Below are 26,606 nucleotides of genomic sequence, written 5' to 3'. Positions count from 1 at the left end.
TGGATGTGAAAATGGACTGGAGAAGAGTGTGAAGATGGACATGGGGATGGACACGGACATAGGGATGGAGATGGACATGGGGATGACCATGTGGATGGACATGGACACGGACATAGACACGGCCGTGGAGATGGACACGGACACGGTCACGGACACGGTCACGGTCACAGACACGGACACGGACACGGCCACGGCCACGGACACGGTCACGGACACGGACACGGTCACGGACACGGACACGGTCACGGTCACGGCCACGGTCACGGCCACGCGGGTGCGCGCTGCCGCCCCGGCCCCCGGAGCAGCGGAACCGTGCTGCGGCGGCCGCGGGGCCGGGCGGAGCGGCGCGGGCCGGGCCGGAAGCCGGCGGGCGCTGCACAAGGCGGAAGTGCCGGCGCGGGCCGGGGCGATGGCGGCGCCCGGCGGCCGCGGGGGCCCGGCCCGGGCGGTCCCGGTCCCGCCCAGCGCCGGCCCGGCCCCGGCACTCTGAGCGGTCCCGCTCACGACCCTCTGACGGGTCTGCGCCCCGACCCTCCGAGGGGCGCGGCCCCGGGCTGGGCTCGGGCCCGGCGGGGCGGGGGGCCATGGCCACCCGGCGTCTCACGGACGCGTTCTTGTTGTTGCGGAACAACGCGGTGCAGAGCCGGCAGCTGCTGGCCGAGCAAGTGAGTAGTTTCGGCTCCTCCAGCCCTCTGAATTCACGTAGCATGGCCGCTGCGGTGAGTCTCCTCCCTTCATCCTTCTGTACTCGCCGGGCGGCCGTGCCCTGCCCCGCCCTGCCCGGCCTCTCACCCGCCCGGTTCCCCTTCCTGAGCCCTCTCCTCAAACCCCCCCTCCCCGTCCTTCCTCCCTCTGCCCGTCCCTCCCCACCCTGGTGATTCCTCTGTTCCCTCTCCTTCCCGTGAAAGGGATAGAAGAGATCTGTGTGTGCTGCTCCCTTCGTGCAGAGCAAATCAGTGACTGTTCTATTGACAGGAGGGGTTTGATGCCTCCTCACCTCCAAAAAGAAGTAAATTCATAAAGCAGAACTCTTCTATTCACCTCACTGTGGGCACTGTTAAATACACTGGTGTAGTTTAGTCCCATTGCTTAAATTTCTCTATAAATTGCTCTGATGTTCATTGCATTTTTATTTATCCCTAAATACAAATAATACTCAAACACATCTGTGAGCAAGTGGATTCCAGATTCTAGTGTGACTCCTCTTTACAGAAACTACCAAAAGTTACTGGTTCAGAGGAGTTTCTGTAGCTTTTTCTAGGTTCTGAGCCAGTCAGGCTGTGATGGGCTGCTTGGCAGCTCAGGTTTTCACACTTTCTGTTTAAACTCATCATTTATTTCTCATAGCTACCAGTAAATATCTGCTGGCAGTCTCATCACTCTAAATAGCTTTACATTGATGCATTTTTGTTGGGAAAAGTAGTGCTTCCTGTTGCTGGCAATGGTCTTTGTTCATTGCTAGCTTTATTACACCTGTGTCTAATAAGCTGTGTATTAAATTGCATTTGCAAACAGGAAATGTCAGCAGTAATTTGTATTTTACATGTGTACTTTGGCTCTGCATTTAGTCCTTGTTAATTCCTTAATGTCACTTCTGTAGATCCTTGAGTTTTTTAAAATGTTACCTAGAAAAAGTGAATGTATTTAAAAGGTTTTATATTTTTAAAATATCACCTAGAATAAGTAGTGATATTTTGACCTCTACCCCTGAGCAATGAAACTGCACTTTACTCAGCAGCCAGTGCAATAACATTTAGCACCTGCATCAAATATTTATGTGCAGTGATTGTTAACATTAATTGAAGGTTTTTGCTGTGCTGCTCACTCAAGTGCAGTGGAGGCTCTCAGTGACTGGGAGTTGTCCACCTGTGCAGGGTGAGAGTCATTTTTGGCCCTGGTGGGCATTTCAGAGTGCCACAAGGGAGCAGGTTCAGCCAGAGGTGTGCGGGTGTTGGTGTGAGCTCTTTGTCTCCCCTGGCTTCAGGTGCCTGGTGCTGTCAGAGTTTCAGGTTTCTCTGGGTGGTGCCCCCAGGCAGAGCTGCTGAGTGCCAGCAGGCCAGGGGGGCAAATTCCAGCCCACACTACTTCAGCTTCCCTTAGCTCATCTCCAGCCTTCCCCTCGGGAAATCCTTTGCCGTGAGAACTGTCAAGACAATCAAAGCAGCATCTTCAGCAGTGGAGTCCTGTTCCAAAAGCTTGGGGAATCTCCTAAGAGATCATCAGCTGATGCTGCTTTGTTAAACCACAAGGATTTTGTCCAGTTTTAGGCCTGACTGTTAATCTTGGAGTGAAATATCCTTTTGCTCACTCATCCCCTCCCCAGTGCAAGGACTGATGAACAGAAGGTACAGACACGTGTCCTTGTGTATTTTTTCAGATCCCTGCAGGGTTAATGCTCCCAGAAAGCAGAGCACAGCTCAAGTGTGTACAGAAGTGACTGAACATTTGCTGTTGCATTTTGTCCTTTGCTGTCTTTGAGAACTGGGGTGCTTCTCAATAAATGTCTTACAAAAGCTTCTCTGTGCCCCCTCCAATCATAACCAAACCCAGTGGATGCTGAGTGCTGCAGTCAGACTGCCCTTGCTGTCATTCTTCACTGGATTCTGCTGCAGCTTTTCTGCCTGACATTTCAGCATTTAGAAACTTCACTGTGAAATTGCTTTGTAAAACAAACCAAGCTCTGCACTTGATCTCTTATGTTCTTTCTGTTTACCAAGGAACTGAAATGGTTTTTTTTTAAGTTGGTGTATTAAGCAAAATGTTGACTTAAAATGCAATATCATGATGTATTTATTGATTAACCATGTCTTAAAAGCCAGTTTGTTTGTTCTTGGTAAACCATCATGCTTTAAAAATAAATCAGTATTTTCTCAACTGACCATGCCCTATATCTGTCCTATGTTTCTTTTTTCCCTTTTATCTTTTGCTGTTTCTAACTGGATGGGGCTGATGGGACCCACAAATCACTACAGGAGCTGGATGAGGTATTTCATATTTTCTTCTGCCATGGTGCATCAAGCCTACATCAGTGAGCTAAAATAGTCTTTCTTTATTCTGCTAGTTTATATAATTTCATTGTATAGGATGAAGTGTCTTTGCACTTTGCACTGTCTTTATAGAAGGACAGGCTGCAGAGAGAAATCAAGCATTTTGTGATGTTATAAACTGTGAATAGATAAATGTATGAACCATACATAAATGTATGTCTGACTTATGGTGGGCAAGTGGGATAGAGTGACTTTGCACAGTGAAGCCATTAACTATTCTTCATGCTGTGCATAAATTATGTAAACTTTATTGATCAGGAAGTAAGGTCAGGGACAAAGAAATTGCTTTCAAGAAAGAGTGGCTCAGGAAGGAAGGGGGATTGTTTTTTAAAAAGGGGTGGGGTAGGGAACCACAAAACTTTCTAGGCCTGATAAAAAAAAATTACAAATTTGGAAGAAAATAGCAAGGGAAGTGTTTGTATGAAAGCTTTTCCAAGTAATTAGTTAATGTTGTAAGTGGCATATTGATGATCGTTTGCAGTACTGCCTTGGCTATTTGTGTTTGGCACAATTTAATTATCACTAAGTAATTTAACCATTTGAGATGCATGTCAGTTTGCAAGAGTGTTTGTTCTTCAGAATAACATTATTTGAGAACAAGCAGTCATAATAAACGTTTTTTCTGAGATTTTCCCAAATGCAGTTTTCAAACTTGCCAGGCCCAGTACGAACTGTGCTGCAACATGGGCTGTGAATTGTTGTCTGATAGAAATGTACCAACATGAGAGTTATTCAAATTCCCATTGCAATACCACCTTTCTTCCTGGAAAACTTGCTAAGAATTTATCCTAAGAGCAGCTCCAAGCTTTCAGATGCTGCAGGAAGTGGGAGGGTGTGGGTCATTAGCACAGCGTGCCGAGCCAGGAGACGAGATGTTTGACCACGAGCAAACACATCTCTGAGGTTCATTTCTATGGCAAAGCATAGATGCACTTTTTCTGATGCTGAAGGGTTTGGATCTAATTAGCAGAAGGTAATTTGCTGTCTCTTTTCCCTGTGCAGCTGGCTGATGACCGCATGGCCCTGGTGTCAGGGATCAGCCTGGATCCCGAGGCTGCCATCGGCGTCACCAAGCGCCTGCCTCCCAAATGGGTGGATGGGGCAGACGAGGTGAGTGCTGTGCCCTGGCACATCCAGCTGCACTTCCCTTGGAGGGATTTGTTCCTGTTGTCACTCACATTCTGTCAGTTTTGTGGCAGAAATAGTATTAGAAGAAAGATTCAAATAAGAATTTTAGTTTAGATTTTCGTTTGAAGCTGGTGAGGGGTACAGTTAAATAGACCCTAAGATGGTGGAGATGAGCAGTTCAGTGCTTGGAAACAGGAAATGTTATTGTTTTCTAGCAGGAGAATTTTTCTGCCTCTTCAGTCTAGATGCCTTGCAAGTTTTGGAAATATTTGGACAAATGCAAAGGAGTGATTCTGGAAGAATCCAATTGAAAACCTTTTCCAGTATTTGGAGTGTGAAGCTATTCTTGACTTTCAGAAAATCCTTTTTTTTAAATGTACATTGAGAACGCATGTTGGCTCATCAGTTTGTGTGGACAGAACCCATTGTGCCTAAAGATGCTTAGTCTCCTTTTTACTGCTATCTTAATCATCCTTACAGATTTATTTTTAATTACTTGGTTGAAAGCACAGCATTTAACTTCTGCTGTTGAGTTGAGGCTATTCAATTTCTGACAGAGTTGAAGGTGTGACCTGAATTTTCATTTAATTTTTTGGCTAAGTTTTCTTGCTGTGATGCTGTATAATTATGAAAATATTATTCCAACTTAATGAAGCACATTTGAAAGCAGCAGTCTTGTCTAAGATTAATGAATAGATTTTAAAAAGTAGCAAACTCAAATTCTATTAAGAGTATTCAGTTTCTTAGCTTTTTAAGTGGCTTTTAATAATATTTGGTCTGCCTTTTATGTTACAGATTTATCTCAATGAATTTTGTCTAACATTTATCAGAACCTTTTCCCCTGAAGCAATAATTAATTCCCTTTCTTCCTGTTGCGCTTTTTGTTTTAGATTCAGTACGATATTGCCAGGGTTAAACAGAAGATGAAAGAATTAGCCAGTCTTCATGATAAACATCTAAACAGACCCACACTGGATGACAGCAGTGAAGAGGAACGGGCAATAGAAATAACAACCCAGGAGATCACACAGGTACAGAGTGCTTTGGGTCCTAAACCTCCAGTTTGGCACATTAATGCATTAGGATGAGGCAGTGGTTTGCTCTAAGCAAAGGATTTAATTTGTGATCAGTGCTGGCACAAGCCAGAAATGCTGGGCTCTGCTCTGAACTTCCCAACAAGGCACTTAAACCTCCCTGTTCTTTCCCTTACCTGTTTGATTTTCTTCTTGGAACAGGATTGAGAGATTATCAAATCAAATTTACAGTTATTTCAGAGAAAACTGTATCTACAGATGTCTATTCTGAGGCTTGCAGTCCAGCTAATTATAATGAAGCAAATGTCTTTTGTCAGAGGGAGTTGTATTACTCTGCTACCTTGTTAGCTCAAAGTTATTTATTCATTTATTTTGTTTCCATGTCTTTTTAAACATTGCACGGGGCAAATTAAAAAATTACTTTAAAAAATGTAGAAGTCAAAGTATTAGTCTTCAATGTGGCACTTTTGCAACGTGCTGTTGACAGTGTGTGCTGCTGTATGCTTTTGCACTAATGGAATTGTTCTCTCAGTTATTCCACAGATGTCAGAGAGCAGTGCAGGTGTTGCAGAGCAGGTCACGAACTTGTACAGAACAAGAAGCACGTGTTCTCAGGAATGTAGTGTCTTCCTTAGCACAGTCCCTGCAGGACCTCTCCACCAACTTTAGGCATGCACAGTCTGACTATCTCAAACGTAAGCATAAGAGATGGAACAGTAATGCGTGGGCCCCTTCTGTGGAAAGCACTCACTGAGCTGTGCTTATTTTCTTGGTTGGGAAAACTGAAGCACAGAAGGGTTAAGTGATGCACACGGGATTAACTAGAGGTTGGAACTGGAGAGTTTGTGGTTCACAGCCCATGTTCAAACCGCTTTGTTCTACTTCTTTTTCTTGTTGCTAAAGAATAAATGTCATAGTTGAGCGTATCAACAAAGTCAGATTTCATCTATCCACAATTTTAATGCATTTTACTTCTCAAATTGTGATTGCAGAGCTGCATCTGTTACACTGGTGAAGCAGCCACTGGTCTTCAGCCATGATACCTGCTGCAAATGGCAGGCTGGGATAGATAAAGCCTAAGAGCTAGTCTGTGATAAATTAAAATTCTGCATCCATTTTGGATTGGAAGTGCAATAATTTCTGTTTGAAAGTAAAATTTTGTTCTATTAGCTTTTAAACTGAGACAGATTTTTTAAATCTTGATAAAAAACCCACAAAAATTCTATTTTTAAATTTAACATGGATAGTTCCTCCTCCTGTGGTATAAATGGCACAGGTGGATCACAGTTCAGACAAGATTTGTTCCCAAGAGAATTTGTTACAAAATAGCCTGGAGTGATCACACTTTAAGGCTCTTAACCTTCCTAAATTTTTTAACTTCATGGAATATAACAACTTAAAAATCACTGATTTAATCAGTCTTGCGAGTCTGGTTGAATTTGTTATGCTTTTGTTAAATAGTAAGCCAGGCAGTTAAAATTTAAATATTGTGATTTATGTCATTTACTACCCAGATTTTCTTTTTTGTACTTTTCTGTCTGGTGCTTCAGACCTTACCCTGATTATAGTGTTCTTAAATATCCTGCTCAAACACAGTTTGTCTTTTACAGGTATGAAAAATAGAGAAGAAAGGTCCAAACACTTCTTTGACACCTCAGTCCCACTGATGGATGATGGGGAGGATGATACACTTTATGATAGAGTAAGTTAAGATGCAATTACACAAATTCAAAATGAAGTGCATTTTCTCTTCTCAGATTGTAAATATCTGTCTGAGTTATGAGATTTTTTTATTATTTTAATTATTTCCATGTCATTAATATTAGTTCAACATGTAAATCTTATATTTCAACAGGGTTTTACAGATGACCAACTGGCATTGGTGGAACAAAACACGCTGATGGTGGAAGAGAGGGAACGAGAAATCCGTCAGATTGTGCAGTCAATCTCTGATCTCAACGAAATATTTAGGGACCTGGGAGCAATGATAGTAGAACAGGTACATGGACAGCACAGTGTTAGTGAGAAATGGGACATTCCATGTAGTGTGAAGGCTTCCAGACTCACTTTTCCTAATTTACTTCTTCATGCTGAGGTTTCCTCTGCTTGAAATCTGCCACAATTTGAGTTAATGAAAATTAATAAAAAATCAACTGGTGATGTGGGTTAAACTTAAAAAACAAAAAACATAGAAAGCCAAAGTTCACTTGGTTATTTCTCCCAGAGATCAGTTTATGTTGAATTTGTCAGCCAAAAGCACCTGGTCTGGAATTAAGATGATTATAAGGGATGTGATGTGATGACAGAGCTGTTATTAGGAACTGAGCAAGGAAGTTGCTTAATGAAGTCCCAGCTAGTTCTGTAAAAGTTCATTGTTTACATAGCTCATGAGCTGTTTGCTGTGAGTGTTGTTAATTACTCTGCTGCTTATGATAGCATTTGCTTTATGAAGTTCATTTAGGTTCAATTTGGTGCTTGTTTTCTCCATTTTATTTAGGGAACAGTTCTAGATAGAATTGACTATAATATTGAACAGTCATGTATGAAAACTGAAGAGGGTCTAAAACAACTGCATAAGGTAAGCTGATGGAATACCTAAGCTATTTTGCATATATAATAAGGTTTTCTAATTAAATAGCTATGAAGTTATTCAGTCAATTTTCAGTTGGACATTGTCCCTTTTAGAAGTCCCTTCAGTACAGTGAGAAATGTCCAGCTGTACTGCAGGAGGAGCTGCCCATGTAACTTCTGTTAATGTCACGCTTGATGCCTGGAGTTCTTAGAAGCCTTTCTGGGCATCCAACCAATGTGCTTTGATATTTATATTGCTGACCTGCTGGGACCTGTCTGCAATTCCTTCTCTCTTTGAAAAGCCAGGCACTTGGGAATAGGGCTGGTTATTGGGTACCTCACTGCAGATTCTAGTTTGAAAACATTATTTCAATCATATGAGCAGAAAGAATAATTATTAATGTTTTCTCTTGCTATCTGACACTTGTTAGATGTTAGGTCCAACCTCTTGCTTTAATGTGAAGCTTTTGCTATGAACACCTGAAAAGATTCTAAAACATTGATCTCAGCAGATCAGAGTTTAGTGGTCATTCTGTTTTGGTTTTATTTTGAAGGCGTATTAATTAAAAATAAAATACAAGCTTTGTTTTGTTTAGCTTCTATTAATAGACTTTCATTTAGCTTTTGGAGAGTTTCCTCTATGTTGTATCCTATTAATTCCCCTGCAAAAAGGAGGAGAGGGATGAGAAAATATGGTTAGAAGAAAGAAGGAATGAAGCAGAAAACTTGAGAACCAACTTAAAAAAATAAAGCTTTCAGTTGTAATTGAAATTAAATGAAAATACACAGCTAACCAGGTACAACAAATGTGCCTATTAGAAAAGGAATTTTGTTGTGAATTTTAATGTCCTTCAGACATGATACAGGAATCTTATCTCAGCAAACTGAGTCTTTAACATGGGTGGATGTGACTTCAGTGCACATTTACCTTCCCTGGAGCTTCTGGTGCAGATCAGAGTTATTGTGTGGGAATTGCTGCAATATATCACACACTAAACCAGTCTGTACTTCAGCCTTGCAGAAATCTAATTATTAACTCTTTCCTCTCTGTTTTACAGGCAGAGCAATATCAAAAGAAGAATCGGAAGATGCTCGTTATTTTAATTTTATTTGTTATAGTAATTGTCCTTATTGTTGTTCTTATTGGTGTAAAGTCACACTAGGTTTCGCTTCATTTTCTCATTTTTGGAGTTTCTGTGAACTTTTTTCCCAATGTGAATGGATGGACCTGCACTCCAGAAAGCTGCCTTTGAATGTATGAGCCCTTGTGGTGCAACGTCTGTGCAATGTTTCTGTAGAATTCTTCAAAGTACAAGTTTGGTGGTCTGTGAGGTGTTTGTAAGGATTATATGGAAAATGTCAGGAAATTTGATCCTCCCATACAAAAAAATTCGGTGCTCTATGCAGAGGTATTTTGAAACACAGTGCTTAAGGATAATTAAAAATTGAAGTTTACCAATTACTACAATAATTAGTGTGTTACTGTGAACAAAAATGTGTTGTCTTCTATATTCTTCTGTCATAATTGTTACAGGCTTCAAATTTAAACCATGTAACTGATTCAATGGGACTGGATTTTAAAAATTGATCTTGATGTAAAATTTGTTGAGACACAAAATTGTTTGATTGAATGCCCATTCTTCCAGACTCAAAAACTCCAAAGAACTGGATAGGCAGCTAAAAAGGAAAGCTTTTAGCAATCAGAACATAATCCAACCCCTGTGATCTTAATTTAGATACTGCACCATTACTAAGAAGCAGTGGTCCTTGATCTTGTAAATAACAAGACGTAATCACTGACATAATTTAACATGTTTAGTTAATTAAAAATTTTTCTGAGCTTGAGTAATCATGGGAATGATTTTCCTTCGTGACGATGATCATATTTTTTTTCATGCATTAGTTTTTTAGCTAAAGTACAGATATTACATTAAAGCAGTGAAGTTAAGCTGAAAAAATGGAGTAGAAACCCAAAAAGATAATCTCTCTGGCCTACTGCAGTGGGTCTTGGATGTTTCATACTGTAGCTATCGTATAAGTTGTTTATTTTACATTTGTCCATAGGGATTATGTTTTTTGTATAAGGAGTAGCTTCACTACAGTAGATATTGCATCCATTTTCCCTGTCAGAAAATTCTCTTTCAGTTGTCTGCCTGGAAGAGGACGTGTTTGTGGTCTTTTACTGACCATGAGAGGTGTCATGCAAGTGACATGTTACAAGGCCTTCAGTGGAGTATTTGGGGTTTTCACTGCTTTTTTCAGTGGAATACTTTGCTGCAGGCCATACAGCAGAAATTAAAGCAACATATAAGTAATAGAATACTCTTAATTTAATTCAGGCCTGAAGTGGTGTGCAATTGCAGAGGCCTTGTCTTAATATTTTTAATATTGCTTTTTATATGTTTGGTTATTTTTTTTATTTCCCCCAAGGGACTGTAACTTCCTTCATTCTTTGACTGATACAAATGCTCCCCATAGAACTGCAGAGATGCTCTGCTCCAAGCCCCAGAAGTGCAGTTTCAAAACACTATGATACTGAAGTTGCATCTGTTGCCTGCCCTGAGGTTCTTTACTCTGTGCTAAAGAGGACTTGAGACGTGGCTTTAAACTGACCATTTTCAGGGATGGACCCAAAAGCAAAGACTGCAAAAACATGAAAGCCTTGGCTTTTTGTGGGGCTTATGAAAAGCTTTGTACCACTCTTGTTACCTCTAGAGAAAGGGGATGTTGAACCACCAAAACTGCCAGTTCAAACTCTTCATGGAATTTGTGAAATAAATTGGTGAAAGGAAGAATGAGGCTTGTGTCGGGTGTGCAGCTCCCCTTTTCTGGTGATAGATCTTTCAATGATCGTGAGTAAAAACTACTGTCTCCCTCGTGCTGTCTGCATCACTTGGTGTGAAGCAGCAAATGGCTATAATTTAATATACTGTATTTGCAACTTTCTCTCTAACATGAGATTGTGTTATTTATTTCTGTCTCGACCGGTGCTTTTGACATTTTATCATGGCAGATGGTTTCAAAGAAGTAATAAAACACTTCCAACCTAATTGGGCAATTATTCTTTTTTTTAATTTAAATTATAAGCAGAAACGTACTTTTGTGATAAACATGTTCCTGTTCTTCATAATAAATGAAAGTGGCAGTGACATGAAATATCTTTTTCTTTTAAAGAAGTAGCTTTCTATAGCACAATGTTATTTGCATTGTCAAGAGCTGATTTCCCATGAGTTATGCCCACTGTCTACTTACTTTCTACCCAAATTCTGTACGAGGAAATTAATTTCTAATGAGGTTAAACTCAGATGTCAAGTGTCCTATGTAACTTGAGCTGGAATTTATCGAAGCTTGATTGTGTTGAGGAAAAAAACTCATGACGGGCTGGATTCTAAATAATTGCTGGTGTGTGGTTTATTCTGAGTCAGTCTGAATAACAGCAGTTCAACCAAAGCTGATGCTGTGCTTTGTGGGAGTATCCCCACAAAAATCAGGCCATGCCTTTGGGCAGTGAAAGCCCAGAAAAGCCCCAGCAGCTGCTGCCTCCTCAGGTGTTCCAGGAGCTGCCTGAGCCTCCAGCCTTCGCTTCTGCCCAGCCCTGGAAATCTCTGTGTGCTGCTGCAGCCAGAGCTGGGACCCTCTCTCAGCCTGGGGCTTCTTCATGGCTGCTGGATTCTTCTCAGCCTGTATGGAAGCTCAGATTCCTTACAAGAGAACAGAACAGCATTGCTAAAGCAACTCCCAGGGATTTGTGTCTCCTCATCTGGTGGGAATGGCCTGTAAAGCTGTTGGCTATAACAGTTTCTCCATCAAAATGCATGTGAGTGTGCAAAAATTGAGCTGCAACTTGTTAACAGAAATCAATTACATGACAAAAGCACTGTAATAGCAAATTTATTTTTACTGCAAGTTTTCTCTAGAAACTGAAAACTAATGTGGAAGAATTGGTTTTTCTCTTGCTGAGCTTTGGAATGTGCTAAAATTTGGATATCTATCCTTAATGCCATATTCACTGCCTAGATTGCATTGATTTAAGGTTGGCTTTTATGAACCACAACAAAAAGGAGTCTTAACTCTTTTCTAAGTGTTTGGAAACTGCTTTTGGTACAGCCTTGCAAAACTGAAGTTCTTGAATAGGTTACAATGAAACTGATTTTGTTGGAAAAAATATGCTTACCATTAAAAAGAACCCGAACCAAACAGTCGCCTTAAACCAAACTCATTAAAACAGGGAATTCATTATAATTTTGCATATTAATTACGATGGGTTGTGTAAGGTGATATTTTACTGGCTTATTTCCATGAATACCTGTAGAGGATCAATAACTAGAAGATAAGTCTTTGCTGCAGCTTCTGCTGAAGCTCAGACAAGCAGAAATGTTTGCAGCTGCTGGTGGTGGGAGTTTCTGTAGGTAAAATTGATTTCCTCTGTCCATTCCCTTCACAAGGACCCTCCTCTGCTGCCCTTAACTGCAAAAGGATCATGGGTTAGGTGAGTGTTTCCTGTTGTTTTATCTGCTTTTCAGATGCTGTGGATTCAGGGAATGTGCTGGGTTTGGACATTCAGAGCAGCAGGAACGGCAGAATTTGAACTTGGTGATTGGGAGCTTACTGCCAGGAGGAGTCTTTGTAATGTCTCAATCCTGAAGTAATTGCTGTGTGTCCTCTCACTGCCACGCTGATCTTATGTATTGGCATAACAGTGGACCCTGAGCAGAATATTTTCCGTGGCTCAGTAAAGAGAGTCGTTAAAGTTGGAGCCTATATATTGAGTTACTCTCCCATCTGTGAGGATGCATGACCAACCTCTGCAACAGATGTTCCTACAACTTTTATTTTCAATAAAGTTTCTGTGATGTCCCTTCAAAGACCATACTCTAGGGAAGCTTTTTTTTCTGGAATTTAGCCTGGATTTGAGGGTTTTGGGGTTTTTTTCTTTTAGGTGTATTTCCATTGTATGCGTCAGAATTCACTTTTCCCACGTAGATTGCCCAGACCTTCCCGGCTTGCCTGGCTGCAGATCAATGAGCATCAGCATCGCCATGGAATGGTCCCAGCACCAAACCTGTCTGAGCTCCAGGAGCGTTTGGACAACGCTCCCAGGGACACGCTGGGGTTGTCGGGGCGTCCGCGCAGGGCAGGAGAGCTGCACTCAATAATCTCTGTCCTTCCAAACCAGCGTATTCTGATAACTGCCCGCTGACCAAACATTAACAGGAGGCGCTTGGCAACTACAAAAAGACCCGAATAATCAGCTTGTTCTATTCCAACCCACTAGGAAGAGGCACTTGGCTCAGCGCCGTGCCCGCGCCCGGCGCTGCCGCGGCCCCGGCGCGTCCCCGCCCCGCGGAGCCGGGCCCGGGGCGGGGCGGCCGGGCCGGGCAGGAAGATGGCGAACGTGCAGCTGGAGTTCCAGGCCAGCGCGGGCGAGGCGGACCCGCAGAGCCGCCCGCTGCTCGTGCTGGGGCAGCTGCACAACCTGCACCGCCTGCCCTGGGCGCAGCTGCGGGGCAAGCTGCAGCCGCGGGTCACCGAGGAGGTGAGGCCGCGCCGCGGGTCCGCGCCCCTCAGAGCCCGGCCCGGCCCCGCGGCCTGCGCCCCGGGACCCCGGCCGGGCCGGGCCGAGCCGCGCCGGGCCTGTTGCCGCGCGGGGCCACCCGGGCAGCCGCTCCGTGCCCGCCCCGGCGGGGAAAGGCGCTTTGCCCTCTCCGAGGGGGCGCCGAGAGCCCCTCCGCAGCCGCTGCCGACCTGTTTGTTCAGTGGTGCTGATGGCTTGTGGTAGAATGATAAACGTTTTGCATTGCGGCTTTTAGGTCGCTAGATGTTTGGCTAGGGGTTTTTATACACGGCTCCCCAGTGTCTTGAGACAATATTTACCCTTCTTAGTTTTATTTGCTTTTAATTAAATTGCTATGTGAAACAATAATTCGGAGCTAGTAAATCAATCCTCGTATTTATCACTGTCTCAAGTTAAGAGAGCTCTGAACCAGCCTGTGCACTAAACAGTGTGGTTTTAGGTTGTAATTCATATGGCTTAAAGGAGATGCTTGTAATGGAAAGTACGTTTATATTTTCTGGTTAATGAACACGTTTCTCAAATTTCCTGTTTCGTTTCGCTCCAGAGGTTGTTGTGCACAATTTCTTTGTTTCCCACACCTAAACCCTTGTCATTAAAAATTACCAAAATACAGCAGGAGTGAGGTGGGAAGTCCGGCACGGTTCTTTGTCTTTAAATCCTTCTTTTCTCCCCAGATCTGGCAGTCTGCTCTGAGCACGCTGAATCCCAACCCCACGGACAGCTGCCCGCTGTACCTGAACTACGCCACGGTGGCCGCGCTGCCGTCCCGGGTCAGCCGGCACAACAGCCCGTCCGCAGCGCAGTTCATCACCCGCCTGGTCAGGAACTGCCTGCCGGGGGGGGTCAACAGATGCATTGTTGTAAGTGGCTCTGGAAACGCTGCTGTGAGTGAAATGTCTAGCGAGTGTTTTCTCGACTTTTCCGGGTTGTAGCTGTCTCTAAGGAGACTGGAGGAGGGCAAGTTTGACTGATATAATTACGCTGACATGATTGGTTTTGCACTGGCATGTAGGCAAGACCTGACTGTAATGGCTTGTGCGTGCTCATGCACATTAGAAGGAGGAAATTAAGGCTGGATTCGTATGGAACATCTTCAACCAGGAATGCCCATGCAAAGTGAACTATTAGTGGCTTTTTCCAGTGTAGGGTTTGGGATGTTTGCACATGTTTCAGGAGATTGATGTAGCCTGAGTGTTACGTCTGTGTCACAGAACCCATGAGTGGTAGCTTGCTTATTTTGTTCAGTGAGTTTTAAAAGTCTTGATGCAAATAATGCTCCAGTGTGAGTCCTTTGCAGCATGAGCTCTTGGACTTCTTTGGTCGCCTTCTATATGAGACTGATGAATTTATTTGTTTCTGTGGGTTCTCCAGTTAAGATCAGATTTCTGAGTTGTTGGAGAAGACTCATACAGTCAGTGTCAGTGAAAAAATTTAATAGTACTCTTCACTTGGAAAACTTATTTGCAAGAGTAATAACTCTAATTTTTAGCCTTTGAAAGTGTTTAACTAAAACTGCTTTCCATTGGTAATTGCTGTAATGAACTTGAGAAAAATAATCTGCCTGCTAACAAACTTCTGGGTTAATACTAGCCACATTTTCATACAATTTCTGCCTTCACACTCTCATATATTCTTTGTTACGTTTGTTTTGAGCACATGTTGGTGATTCCTGTGCCTCTTTTGGTCCTGATCTGTAGGCTAACCTGTGTTAATTGCACTGGTATAATTACAACAGTCCAGGTCCCTTATAAGGATGAACTAATTGCAGCAGTGTAATTCATTTATGGGAAATGAACTGGGGGAGTTTTCACAGTGCCTCTCTGTCCGTACAAAACACGATCAATGAGCTTGTCTTGGGCAACGTTATTTCCCACCCAGCTCCTTTTTTCCCCTCTTCCCCAGGGATACCCCAGGTAACAGATCTTTGAAGAGCAGCCTTCCCCAGGGGTGTTGTGTGACGTGTTTTGGTGCTGTTTGCTGCTGCAGATGGTGTGTGAGCGCTCCGAAGTCTTCGCCTCCGCCTGTGCCCTGGCCAGGGCCTTCCCCCTGTTCACGCATCGCTCCAGCGCCTCCAGACGCACCGAGAAGAAAACTGTGACAGTGGAATTCTTCCTGGTTGGCCAAAACAACGGACCAATGGAAGTGGCAACACTTAAAGTAAGATTTTGGGGGTTTTCTGTCACCTTTTCCTTCAGTTCGTTGCACACACAAATATATCTGCCTCAAGCTGCCTCTGGAATAAGTGTTGTGTAATTATCTTAGCTCAGGGTTCTTTGGAGTTGATCAGTTCACAGCATCTGTGAGTAGAAATGCCAAACATATTATTGCAGCAGATGCTGAGAATGTTATTCAGAATTTAGATTTCAAGGGTGGAAAACACCAAACAGCACAAAGAAAATGTCTTCTCTCTCACATGTATCACAGATGCAAGCTCTTGTTTTAGCCTTTAATATTACATTGCTTTTGGTGTGTGGGCTTCTCACTTTTTTCTACCCAGACAAAAGCTGTGTGTGCCTGTGCAGGTGAATATCACACTGATGTCACTAAAAGTAATTAACAGGGATCACATATGGCCTCTGCTATTTCTGCCTGATGTACCTCTTTGGCTGAGTTCTGGCAGAACTGTGGCCAAAAACAAGACCCTAAGAAACCGCTTGGAGATGAGCTGCACATAACAGTGAAATATGTCCAAGTCATCTTTCAATGGCAGAAAATAAAAGGCTGTTTTCCTTGTTTGACTGTTGCTGAGAGGAAACTCCACACTGGGTAACTGCTGGCATGCCAGGTCATTCCTCTTCAAGATCCATAAACTTAAAAGCTATTCCAAGATTTGCAGTTAATCTGTTAGGGAAGTCCCTGTTCAGTGCTCCAGGTTCTGTGCTTTAGTACAGATGGATACTTCCTTAGCTGATCAGTCAGTGAGGTTACAGAAATCCCTTGAAAGTTTTGGCAATGGATTTGACAAAAGATACAGTGTTGCTGCATTTGAAATTCACAGAATTACAGCTTTAGGGTTTTGGGTTTTTTCCAGTGTCTTTTCCCCTGTGCTTGGTCTTTACTCCATGAACTGATTTGGCCCCAGAAAATGGTGCCAATCCAGTTTTCAGAAAAGTGGCAAAGACAGATGTGCTGAGAGTACAACTCTTGATCACTCCATTTTTCCATGCCCCACATCAGAAAAAGCATAGCTGGTGTCAAAAATAGTTCCTTCAGATAGGTAGATTCCAAACCACTTGGGTTATTTTTAACTTAAAAACAAAGCTGCAATTATTTCTACCTCCCATTTTTCCCCTTGATGTCAATGCCAAAAATATTACTGGCATCCTCTTAGCTGAGTCTGCACCCCTTAAATTCAACCAGCACCAGACAGCTAATGCAGAGCATGGAAGAGGCATGTGGTAGGACATTTTTATCTAAACCTCTCCCTTGACATGTTGTATTTTACACCTACTGCATTGTGCAGGGTATTTCATGGTGAGGACTAGCAGGGATTGTCAGAGCTTTACAAGGCACTTATTAGAGGCTGCCATTACCCAGGTTCTCTGGAGCACTCTGGAAACACAAACACAGGCACAGCTTATTTCTGGAGGTCGTGCTGCTCCCCTGGGGCTTGGCCTTGGGGTTAGAGCACCTCCTTTTACCTGTATGGCCCTAACAGGGAATCACTCCAGACAGAGCTTGGCTCCTGAGGAGGTCCTTACCCCTTCAGGGACAGTAAAGCAATCAGAAGTAATTGCAGGGAATTGGGCACCTTTCCAAAGCAAGCCAAGGTTTAGGAGTGTGATGGGATACAAATGGAGTCCTTGGGCTGGTCTGGCCAAGCCAAACTTCAGATACCTCAGCATGAGTGAGTGAGTGTCCAACGCCTCAGATTCCTGTGAAACCCATCTTGACTCACCCTTGTGCTGTGTGTGGTCCTCAGTGTAGTGTGGCTACTGGAAAGCTTGCACAAAGTTTCCTTCCCCTGGGTGTTACAGCTCCAAGTTGTTAGTTGATGGGAGTTAAAAGTTGAAGCTTGGTGTCTGGTGTCTTCATGGTCCTTCTTTGCAAGGGGGATCTTTCTGTAAGGAAACAGCCTTGGCTGCTTGACCATTTTGATTCTGTCCACTCTTGCTCAGATAAGTTTTTGCTCAGTCCAGCTGAGGGTCAGTCCATTTTGCCACAGAAATCAGAGAACTGTGCATGTTTTACACAAGCATGAAACATTCCAGTTTCCCCATGGGCCTGCCATATAGAATACCTCACAGCAGTAATCTTTTATTTCCCTCAGCCATTCTGCCTGCCCTGTACAAACTCTGCAGTTTCCCATTTTGCAGATTACACAATCTCTGCAGGTTTCCAACCTCAGCAGCCCATAAACTCATTGTGACTTCCTGAACTAGCTTCCTCTTATCTTTATTTCCTCCACCTCACATTGCTTTCTTGATGTCCCTTTAGTAATGGGGAAAGATAGTAATTTTGCAACATCAGTTTGCTCAGTAAAAGAATACAATTGCTTACAAGTTAAAGCACATATCAAAATAAGCTGGACACATACAAATAATAATAGTTAGCTTGGCTGGCATTGTTTAACTGTGCCTGTGGTGGTGGCAGTTAAGCATTAACGTGCTCCAGAGGAAGCACACGTGGTGTTGGCTGCAGAGGGATGAATGCAGAGCTGTGCCAAAGGCCAGCCCCTGTCAGGTGTCCTCCCTTGTGTTTGCAGTGCCTGGCCAGTGCCACCGAGGGGGTCCGGCTGGCCGCGCGCATCGTGGACACCCCGTGCAACGAGATGAACACTGACAACTTCCTGGAGGTTGGTGAGGTGCACCTGATGGAATAGGTGCTATTCCAATCGTTAATTGAAAGTCTGGACTGCAGGAATCAAGCCCAAGTGTTGCTGTCTCTCAGTGCAAGCTGTGTGTCAGCAGTGGGTGGCACAGTCCAGCCAGGGGTGCTCAGGCTCTTCCTTTGGCCTTTCATGTCTCATAGAACTGTGCAGGGTTGGAAGGAGGCAGAGTTTACAGCTTGGAGAAGGGAACTGGATAGCTGAAAAAATGAGCTCTTCCTTTGGTCATGGCACTGGATTCTTGTCTTAAACCTGATGGTGACCAGAGTTACTGAAATCATGGGACAGCTGACTTATTTCCAGATGAGCTTTATCATAAAGATCTGGAAAGCTGTTGAAAATGAAATTATTCCTGTCCTGTTACATCATGATCCAATAGAGTGAACAGTTGTCCTTTACTTCAGAAGATTTCTTTTACTGGCAGAGTCTAAAGGTCAAATTTATATTTCATGCCATAGTAAGTCAAGGATGTGTCAGTGGAATTAGGCCATTGGAAAAGCAGCACCACTCCCAAAATTGTGAATGTTTGTATGTGTGTGCATGCAAAATCACTAAAACCCTTTAACTGGGTACCCATTTGTGTGGAAAAGCACAAATGTGTCCTGATGATTGACTGACAATGTCCTTTTTTCTGAATTATTAAGGAAATCAAAAAAGTTGGCAAGGATCTTGGGATTACTCCTACCATTATTCGAGATGAGGAGCTGAAAGAGAGAGGCTTTGGAGGTACATCTTGTTGAGTATTAATTACACTTTTTTCTTAGCAGATGACTGGAATGTTTTGCCATTGTGATGTTTCATTTCCACATTTTTTAAACTGTTTTATTGTCTATAGTATTCCAAGAAAATACCCACAGGGGCTCCCTGCAGTCTTTCTTCCCCACAGGTTTAATTCTCTGTTTTCCAGGTATCTATGGAGTTGGAAAGGCAGCTCTGCATCCTCCAGCCCTGGCAGTTCTCAGCCACACTCCAGATGGTGCCACACAGACCATTGCCTGGGTGGGCAAAGGTATTGTGTATGACACTGGAGGACTCAGCATCAAGGGAAAGGTACAGAAACACTTGTTCTGCTGCTGCCTTTGCTTACACTGTTGTTTTCTGATGGAAGCAGTTCAGATAATGCCTGTAGGAAGCAAAAGTACCTTTTTGTTGAGTTAAATGCTTGCTCTGTTGTCATCCGTATGGACACAGACTATCAGGGGAGAAGACCAAATGGGATTCAAGGACCGCTGCAGAACAATTCAGTAGCAACATGATATTTTGCCCTTTAAAGATTGCCTACTGAAAGGCAGAAAGTAGAATCAAAGATGTTTAATTTCTGGTTTCAAAGATAGAAGCAAAACCCATTGTAGTTGGCCTCAGTGTGAAACTTATAAACAACCTTTTTCTTTTTACTTTCCTAACAGTTTAGCAACCCAGTTTTAGTAGTTTTCAGTTCCAAGACCAGATCCACCAGTAAGCAGAGGCACATGTTTCTTGTTTGTGTTGTTGACAGCTGAGCACTGTCAAAACCAGTCTCAGAAGCATCAGAAACACTGGTTCTACCAGGCATTACTGTGAAATTCTCTTTCAAAGACAAAAAAAAAAAAAAAAATCTGTGGTTCTGTTTAAACAGACTACTATGCCTGGAATGAAGCGAGACTGTGGTGGAGCAGCTGCTATTTTGGGTGCCTTCAAAGCCGCTGTAAAGCAAGTAAGTAAAATGTGTTAATTGATATCATGTATCCCAGCACTGCCAAGGAGCTTGGATATATTCCCAGAGACAGAGGCCTGTCTAATCCTGAAGTTCTGACCTGCCACTGCTCTTCGTGAGCTTGAGCCACTCTGCTCTTTCTGCTATTCCAGGAAAATATTCCACATCTTTACTAGGACCTTGAGAATTGTGAGAAATTCCTTGAGTGCTGATTTTTTTAAGGGTCTTCTTGAATTTCAGAGTTTGTTCTGTGGACTGAGTGGTTTCTAGTTCCTTGAATCGGGTCTATACTTGAGTTATCCAGTCCTGAGTTTGTTTAAGCTGTGGGATTTAGGGCAGCTGTTGTCACCTTAGCAAAGAAGGGGATGAGTGACTCTGGGATATGAAGTCTTTCTATATTCCAAATCCTGTGCCAGGTCTAATATTAACCTAGTGGGTTAATAACAGCTCTAGTGTCATCAGGAGCTGCTTGTTGGTTTGCATCTGTGGTCAGAAAGTAGTGGGGGAGCTGAGAAGGAGCCAGGTATTGAAATATGAAGAATTACAAATATTCCTATTGCACTTTAACAATGCAAACTGGGGAAAAGTGACTGCTGCCAATAAAACTGCCCTCTCCACAAATCCAGTGACTGAGTCTTGCTGACAGAGGAGCTATTGCCTCCAAGGAGTATCCAAAGTTCAAAAAATATTTACTGCTGCAGATTAATGCATAGATCTGATGGATGCTTTGTCCAGGGGCTGATCAGTGCCAAATTCCCATTTCTCAATAGTCTAGCTCTGTGCCTTGGCCCTAACAGCATGTTTGATGTGGAAAGATTGTAAACTTCGCAGTTACCTGCTGAGAATTACAATTGGAAACAGATTTGTGAGCTGCATCTCAGGCAGAGTAACTACCTTGCATAACTAAATCCTTCAGAAAGTTATGTCAGAGGTCTGCAAGGGACAAGAGCTGGAATGTAGAGCTTTGGGAAACCTTGGGATAGCCATGGATGGGGGACATGGTTTCAGTGGTTCAGTCCTTGTTCCCAGAGTAGTTTTGTGTGTGATTGCCTGCACTGAGAGAAGTTCCATTCACAGTCACAGTAGATGTGAGCACAAATGATCTCTCAGTTCATACACAATTACTGCAACAGTGAGTAAACTGCCAGTGATGTGTTTGGACAAACTGAGCCTGGAGAAATCTTTGTATGTAAAAACAAAAGAATGAACTCACTGCTTAATTTTACAGTCTCATGTGAGAAGACCTGTAAATGACACCCCTGAAGAAAATGTGTTCAGAGAGGCAGTGGAAAGAATTTGTTGTTACTGTTTCAAGTCTTTTTTTAAAATGCTTTAAGAAATAAAAGAAAAGGGGAAGAGGTTTCACTGAGCTATGCTTTGTCACAGAGAGTGAAGTGGGAAATGTGTGTTGGATCGAAAGCTCAGTGGGAAGAGGGGCAGAGGTTATTTTCCATCTTCATAAATATCTGCCTGCATGCTGTCCCAGCAGTTACACAACGTGGTTGTAAAAGGCTTTGGATAGAAAAGTTAATCAAGTGATTTTTCCTAGAAAGATGCATTTTCTCCATTGTGAGCTTTCCAACATAAGGGAGAAGAGAAAAACATTGACTTAAATTTTTGATTTCTTTATTGTTAACATGATCCTGCATGTTAGCATAGTGAATCCTGCTTTTGAAGAGCTGCAGGCAGAATGATCTTCAGGAAAAGGCAACTGATACTGGAAATAGATTTTCACTTTTTGACAGTAGATTAACAACATGTCTCTCTTGGAGGAGAAAAATGAAGTGCAGTGAGACTCTGTGAATAGCTGGGTTGTGGAGGGAAGGTCCATTTCCAGCAATGCTGTTTGCCCACCAGCTGGGCTAGAAACTGGGATTACTTTCTGGCTTCTAAATGCTGCCTGTAATTTTGAAAGGTTTTGATTGATGCCTTTGCCCTTTAGACTTCAGAACATGAGCTGATTCAGCAAGCCCAGATTTCTTCAGCCACAGTTATCAAGAGATTAAGAGCCAGGTTTTCCCCCAGATTTTGATGGTATTAAGGTTAACTATCCCAGTTAAGGAGGAACAATGTTTTCATTTGTTAAATGCTGCTGACTCCCTGTCTGTTCCTAGAATCCCTCCACACAATACAAGTACTATATAAATAACAGAATCATCATCCATTTTAAAATACCATCCATAACCACATAAGCACTTGACTTTATACCAAAATTAAAACATTATGAGATAAGCCAGAAGAGAGGAGGCTAAGGAAAAAAAAAAAAAATAAATAAACAGGTTAAAAATGCTCTGTGCCTCCCAGCAAGAATGGCACATTTTAAAAAACCCAACTAACGCCCACCCACCTGTCCAAAAACCCCACCAGATTTCCTTTGAAAATTGTAGCATTGCTGTCAAGGAGTCTCAATCCCTCACTGATTTCAGTCCCAATAAATCAGCTTGATGTGAATCAAAAGCCATTTCTCCCCTCTGGTTGTTACAGGGGTTTAAGGACAATCTTCATGCTGTTTTTTGTCTGGCTGAGAATGCAGTGGGACCACGTGCAACGAGACCTGATGACATCCATGTTCTTTACTCTGGAAAGTAAGATTGTATCTATCCCTTTCCCATAAACAGAACAAACATAATTTTTCTGCTAATCTGAGAGTCATGCAGATTGTGAAGCTGTTCCTAAATCAGCTTCCCTAAATATTCATAATTGCATTTCAGACATCCATAGTAGTGAGTTTTAAGTGTGCTTAGATTTTCCTGTGGGGCATGTAAATATACACCAAAATATATGGGTATCATGAGCTGCACTTCCCTTAAAGCACTCAGAATTTAGGTGGTTTTTGTAGTAGAACCAGTTTCCTGTGTCCATCTGCAGCTGCACTGTGTGGCAAAGCAGCAAAGACAGCCCATCAATGGATTAGAATATTTTTTAAGAATAGATGTTACTTCTTTGGCAGCAATTTGTAGAATCCCAGCATCACACAAGGGCAGCACTGTCATTTCTCTTGTCCTTGTGTGCTCTGTCTGGCTGCTTGGAGCTGGGGAGTAGCAGCCCTACAGACTTGCAGAGTCAAATAAGAGCAGCCCATGAGGTTTCTGTGAAGTATTTTGGCCCAAGCAGGTGAGTCTTGACTTCCAGGCTGAAGCTTCCAGTGTGACATGCCCTGTGTTCCTCCCAGGACTGTGGAAATCAATAACACTGATGCAGAAGGTCGCCTGATCCTGGCTGATGGAGTCGCTTACGCCTGCAAAGACCTTGGAGCTGATATCATTCTGGATATGGCCACTCTTACTGGAGCTCAGGTACAACACTTTACATTCATAACTCAGCTTCTTTTCTCTTCTTTATGTAACTTTTTTGCATGCTTAAATTAAATGTGGTGTTCTGATGACATCAGCAGCTGACACAAGCAGTGAGTACTCTAGGTTTGCAGTTCAATTTATTATTACCAGAACTGATTTGTTAATAGTGATCAGGACTTTTTTGTCCATTAAATGGCTTCCATTTCATGTACCACAGAGTGGTACAAGGGTACAAATTTAACACCATTATTTTCTAGCACCTGTTCCTGTTTTATACAAGGTTTTATTGATGAGCAGTGGTGGAAGGTGACTTCTTCCTGATTTTGTCCTTTACCTCACCAGGGAATTGCTACAGGAAAATACCATGCTGCTGTCCTTACCAATAATGAAGAGTGGGAAAAGGCTTGTGTTAAAGCTGGCAGGAACTGTGGAGACTTGGTCCATCCTCTGGTGTACTGCCCTGAGCTCCACTTCAGTGAATTTACCTCTGCTGTAGCTGATATGAAGAACTCTGTAGCAGTAAGATTTCTTTTTTCTTTTAATTTTCTCTAGTACATAAAAATATGTGTTTTCTAGACAATGAGCTGGCCCGCTGAAAGCTCTTTATGGGGGCACCTTTTAGAAATGGCCCATATTGTCCTGGTCTTCAGAGTCTTTCACCTGGGGCTCTACAGGCTGTCTTCAATGCCAGTTTTAAACAGGGTGACCTGCTGCAAAGGTACCTTTGGGCTGCTTGCCTTTTAAACATGGCCCTAAATGAGTGCTGAATTCCTAGATAGAGATCTTTTAGGAAATCAAGATGAGCATTCCTCAGCTCATACATCACCAGCAGGGAAAGTAGCTGGGAGTGCAGCAACCAGGAAACTGAGGACAGAGGCCTCGGAATTGCTGCAGCTGCTGTTGCTGCTTTTGAGAGTTCCAGTGTGCAGTGAGGTTCCAGAATACTGCAGAAAGGAGTGTGGGCAGAAGAGGAATTGAGCAGGGCCACACTGCTGCTAGGGACTAAGTCAAGGATTTGCAGTAAAGCTGGTTTGTAAGACTGTTCTAGGGCCGTTCGTTAAGCTTTGAACGAGATTTGTGTATCAGTCTTTCTTCTAGGCAGAATGAACCACTTATATTTTCTCTGCTTATGAGACCAACTCTGTTTTTATTGCTCCCACAGGACCGAGACAACAGCCCCAGCTCCTGTGCTGGGCTCTTCATTGCCTCCCACATCGGCTTCGACTGGCCAGGGGTGTGGGTGCACATCGACATCGCTGCTCCCGTGCACGCCGTGAGTGCCCTGCCCCTCCCCGGGCACACGCCTGGGGATGCACTCCTGCTGCTGCCTGCAGGAGCTCTGGGTTGGGTCCATCACTTCAGAGGGACAGAAATAGCTGGAGAAGGGTCCTTTAGAAAAGCACTGGCTCGTCTCTGTTGCGAGTTTCTTGGTTTCTTCTCAGTTCATATTTTTCGTTTTGGTTTTAAAATATTCTAGCAGCCACTTCAGTCAGTGACATCTTTATCGTTGTGAGCATTGACAACTTGCCTGGTCTCTGTTCATGGCAATAATCCCAACCTTCCATTTTCAACCATGTTGTTTTAAGATGATTGACCAGAATTGATCATCCTTCCAAAAATATATTCCCTTTGGTGGAACTTGTGTAAATTCTTTTTTTTTTTTCCTAAAAAACAAGCCAATTCACTCCACTTGCTGCTTTTTTTTTTTTTTTTAACACAGTTTATTCAGCTCATATTCCAAATCCATGCTCAGGCTGGGTGGGAGATCCCCTGCCCTGAAAAATACTGGCCTCTCTCCACCCACAAGTCAGTGGGAGCTCTGTTCTTGTGTGTTTAACCCAGCTGGGACAGATTCCAGTGGTGGTGAGGATACAGCAGCACAGAGCAGGGGTTGGCTGTGGCTGCTGACCACCACAGCTCTCGTTGGATCAGTAGCCAAATTAAAACTAATCCAAATCCTCCAAGTGTGAACTGTGTGGTTTTGGTTTTGTTCTAGGGTGAACGAGCTACTGGCTATGGCGTGGCTTTGTTGCTGTCCCTGTTTGGAGGGGCCTCTGAAGATCCTTTGTTAAACCTGGTGTCCCCCCTGGGCTGCAATGGGGACTCTCCCCCTGAAGAGATGGAGAGGGACTCCAAGAGACGGCGCCTGGTTTGACACAGCCCCAGCCCTGAGTTACCTCACTTTGCACTGATCTGTTCTCAAGCAATGAAATGTCTCACGGCAGAAATTTACTTGTTTTTTTTTACTATCATGATAAGATTTATTACTTGTTTCTGATAAAAACAGTCTGATTTATTGTTTTGTTGGTTTTTTTTTTTTAAATTATTGGTGCACACAGTTGCTGAACAATATCAGTGGTGCAGAGTCCAGGCTCGACTAACTATATCAGGAAGAGGCCACGTACTCCTCTGTGCTCCTCACAAAACCTAACTAAGTGCATTAATGCATGAGAAGCTCTCTCAAGTCTGAAGAAGCAACTGCAGCTATTGCTTACAAAGCCTTCTGAATTACTTATTATATGTGAGGTTTTATCAGACATTTCTGCAGGCCTCAGGACATCTCAGAACACAGGACAAGGAGAAAAGCTCTGTAGACTTGGCTTATTCAGAGACAGCTTAGCTTAGCAGCAAAAGAGATGTAATGAGAAAAGGCCTATAGGTGCTGTTTCTGCATGTTTTAATGTTCTTCTGACCAGTAAAATCAGCAAGAAGGGTTCAGAACATATCTCTGTGTAATTGTTTCACATACAAATTACAGAATGTATTCATGTTAAATGAGGAAAACAATAGAGGGACTGTGATTGAGTAAAATCGGTTTACAAAGCAGAGTGGCTTCTTGCCACTTAATAAATTTATAATTATTAAAGAAGCTTACATATCCCATGTGGTGTTTTGTGGTGTTATTTACATTTCTGAGAACACTGAGTGCTGCAAAACTTTGTGTACAACATCATTACCCCGCTCACATTCCTTTTCCCAGCACTCAGAGCTGAGAGAGGAACAGCTTGCAGCGAGTGCTTGGGGCAGTCCTGCAGAACTTTGTGATTCACTTCATTTGATTCAGCAGCAGTCAGGGGTGCTCAGTGTGAGTTTCTGTGGGAGCCACAGGGAGCTTCCAGGCACTGGTTTGGCTGGGACCCCCACGGGAAGTGACTGGTCCCAGCTGATGTCATGGCAGTGACAGGGCTGGGAACAGAGAGACCAAGTCCCTGTCCCGGGGCTCCAGCATCAGCCTTTGGAACATCTCCTGCTCCAGCAGCATCAGTGGTGAGGAATCCCCCCCAGCACCCCCTTGGCTGCTCTGCAGGTCAAATCAAGCTGAGCTGTCCCGTTCCCTGGTGAGGGGATCTCTGGAGAGCTGGTGTTGGTTTTAGCTGCAGTTCCAACACTGAGGGAAACCAACATTTTTTTCATTAAAGACTTCTTGGAAAGCT

At 43.2% G+C, this 26,606-nt stretch overlaps 2 protein-coding genes and 1 long non-coding RNA gene across 6 annotated transcripts in view; 2 read left to right on the top strand and 1 right to left on the bottom strand.

The window, feature by feature from the left end:
• Positions 1-421: 421 nt before the first annotated feature.
• STX16 (syntaxin 16) lies at positions 422-10,830 on the top strand. Of its 3 annotated transcripts, XM_085558283.1 has the most exons (9): positions 422-719; positions 2,973-2,984; positions 4,050-4,157; positions 5,066-5,206; positions 5,742-5,904; positions 6,820-6,911; positions 7,065-7,208; positions 7,707-7,787; positions 8,839-10,830. In XM_085558283.1, exons 1-9 carry the CDS (start codon positions 585-587, stop codon positions 8,941-8,943), a joined length of 981 nt encoding a protein of 326 aa, XP_085414409.1. In that variant the 5' UTR covers positions 422-584; the 3' UTR covers positions 8,944-10,830. The 3 variants fall into 3 exon arrangements, with proteins under 3 accessions (XP_085414409.1, XP_077643107.1, XP_021409214.1); XM_077786981.2 differs by lacking the exon at positions 2,973-2,984 and having other exon boundaries at positions 423-719; XM_021553539.3 differs by lacking the exon at positions 2,973-2,984 and having other exon boundaries at positions 425-665.
• A 2,301-nt stretch (positions 10,831-13,131) lies between these two features.
• Positions 13,132-26,055, top strand: NPEPL1 (aminopeptidase like 1). 2 transcript variants are annotated; one of them, XM_021553560.3, is made up of 12 exons: positions 13,132-13,316; positions 14,030-14,215; positions 15,342-15,512; positions 18,061-18,150; positions 18,828-18,909; positions 19,091-19,233; positions 19,799-19,876; positions 22,361-22,461; positions 23,049-23,172; positions 23,515-23,691; positions 24,335-24,445; positions 25,169-26,055. In XM_021553560.3, the coding sequence occupies exons 1-12, from the start codon at positions 13,167-13,169 to the stop codon at positions 25,325-25,327; spliced, it is 1,572 nt and encodes a 523-aa protein (XP_021409235.2). In that variant the 5' UTR covers positions 13,132-13,166; the 3' UTR covers positions 25,328-26,055. The 2 variants fall into 2 exon arrangements, with proteins under 2 accessions (XP_021409235.2, XP_085414408.1); XM_085558282.1 differs by having other exon boundaries at positions 14,030-14,239.
• LOC146765739 (uncharacterized) overlaps positions 25,432-26,606 on the bottom strand; it is a 16,763-nt gene continuing 15,588 nt past the window's right edge. Inside the window, exon 2 of the long non-coding RNA XR_014949699.1 lies at positions 25,432-26,560. This is a non-coding gene — a long non-coding RNA (uncharacterized LOC146765739). The remainder of the gene's footprint in view (positions 26,561-26,606) is intronic.

This window comes from Lonchura striata, chromosome 20 (assembly GCF_050655825.1).
Source record: "Lonchura striata isolate lonStrDom1 chromosome 20, ASM5065582v1, whole genome shotgun sequence".
Taxonomy (NCBI): domain Eukaryota; kingdom Metazoa; phylum Chordata; class Aves; order Passeriformes; family Estrildidae; genus Lonchura; species Lonchura striata.
The sequence above is the reverse complement of the archived record's forward strand: the minus strand, read 5'-3'. Positions and strand labels throughout refer to the sequence as shown.

Bases quoted from the DNA above. Each gene is read 5' to 3' on its own strand.
- STX16 (XM_085558283.1), top strand. From the start codon at position 585: ATGGCCACCCGGCGTCTCACGGACGCGTTCTTGTTGTTGCGGAACAAC. The intron at 5,905-6,819 runs GTAAGCATAAGA...TGTCTTTTACAG, and splicing joins ACAGTCTGACTATCTCAAAC to GTATGAAAAATAGAGAAGAA. The intron at 7,209-7,706 runs GTACATGGACAG...CATTTTATTTAG, and splicing joins GAGCAATGATAGTAGAACAG to GGAACAGTTCTAGATAGAAT.
- NPEPL1 (XM_085558282.1), top strand. From the start codon at position 13,167: ATGGCGAACGTGCAGCTGGAGTTCCAGGCCAGCGCGGGCGAGGCGGAC. The intron at 13,317-14,029 runs GTGAGGCCGCGC...TTTTCTCCCCAG, and splicing joins AGCCGCGGGTCACCGAGGAG to ATCTGGCAGTCTGCTCTGAG. The intron at 14,240-15,341 runs GTGAGTGAAATG...TTGCTGCTGCAG, and splicing joins GTGGCTCTGGAAACGCTGCT to ATGGTGTGTGAGCGCTCCGA.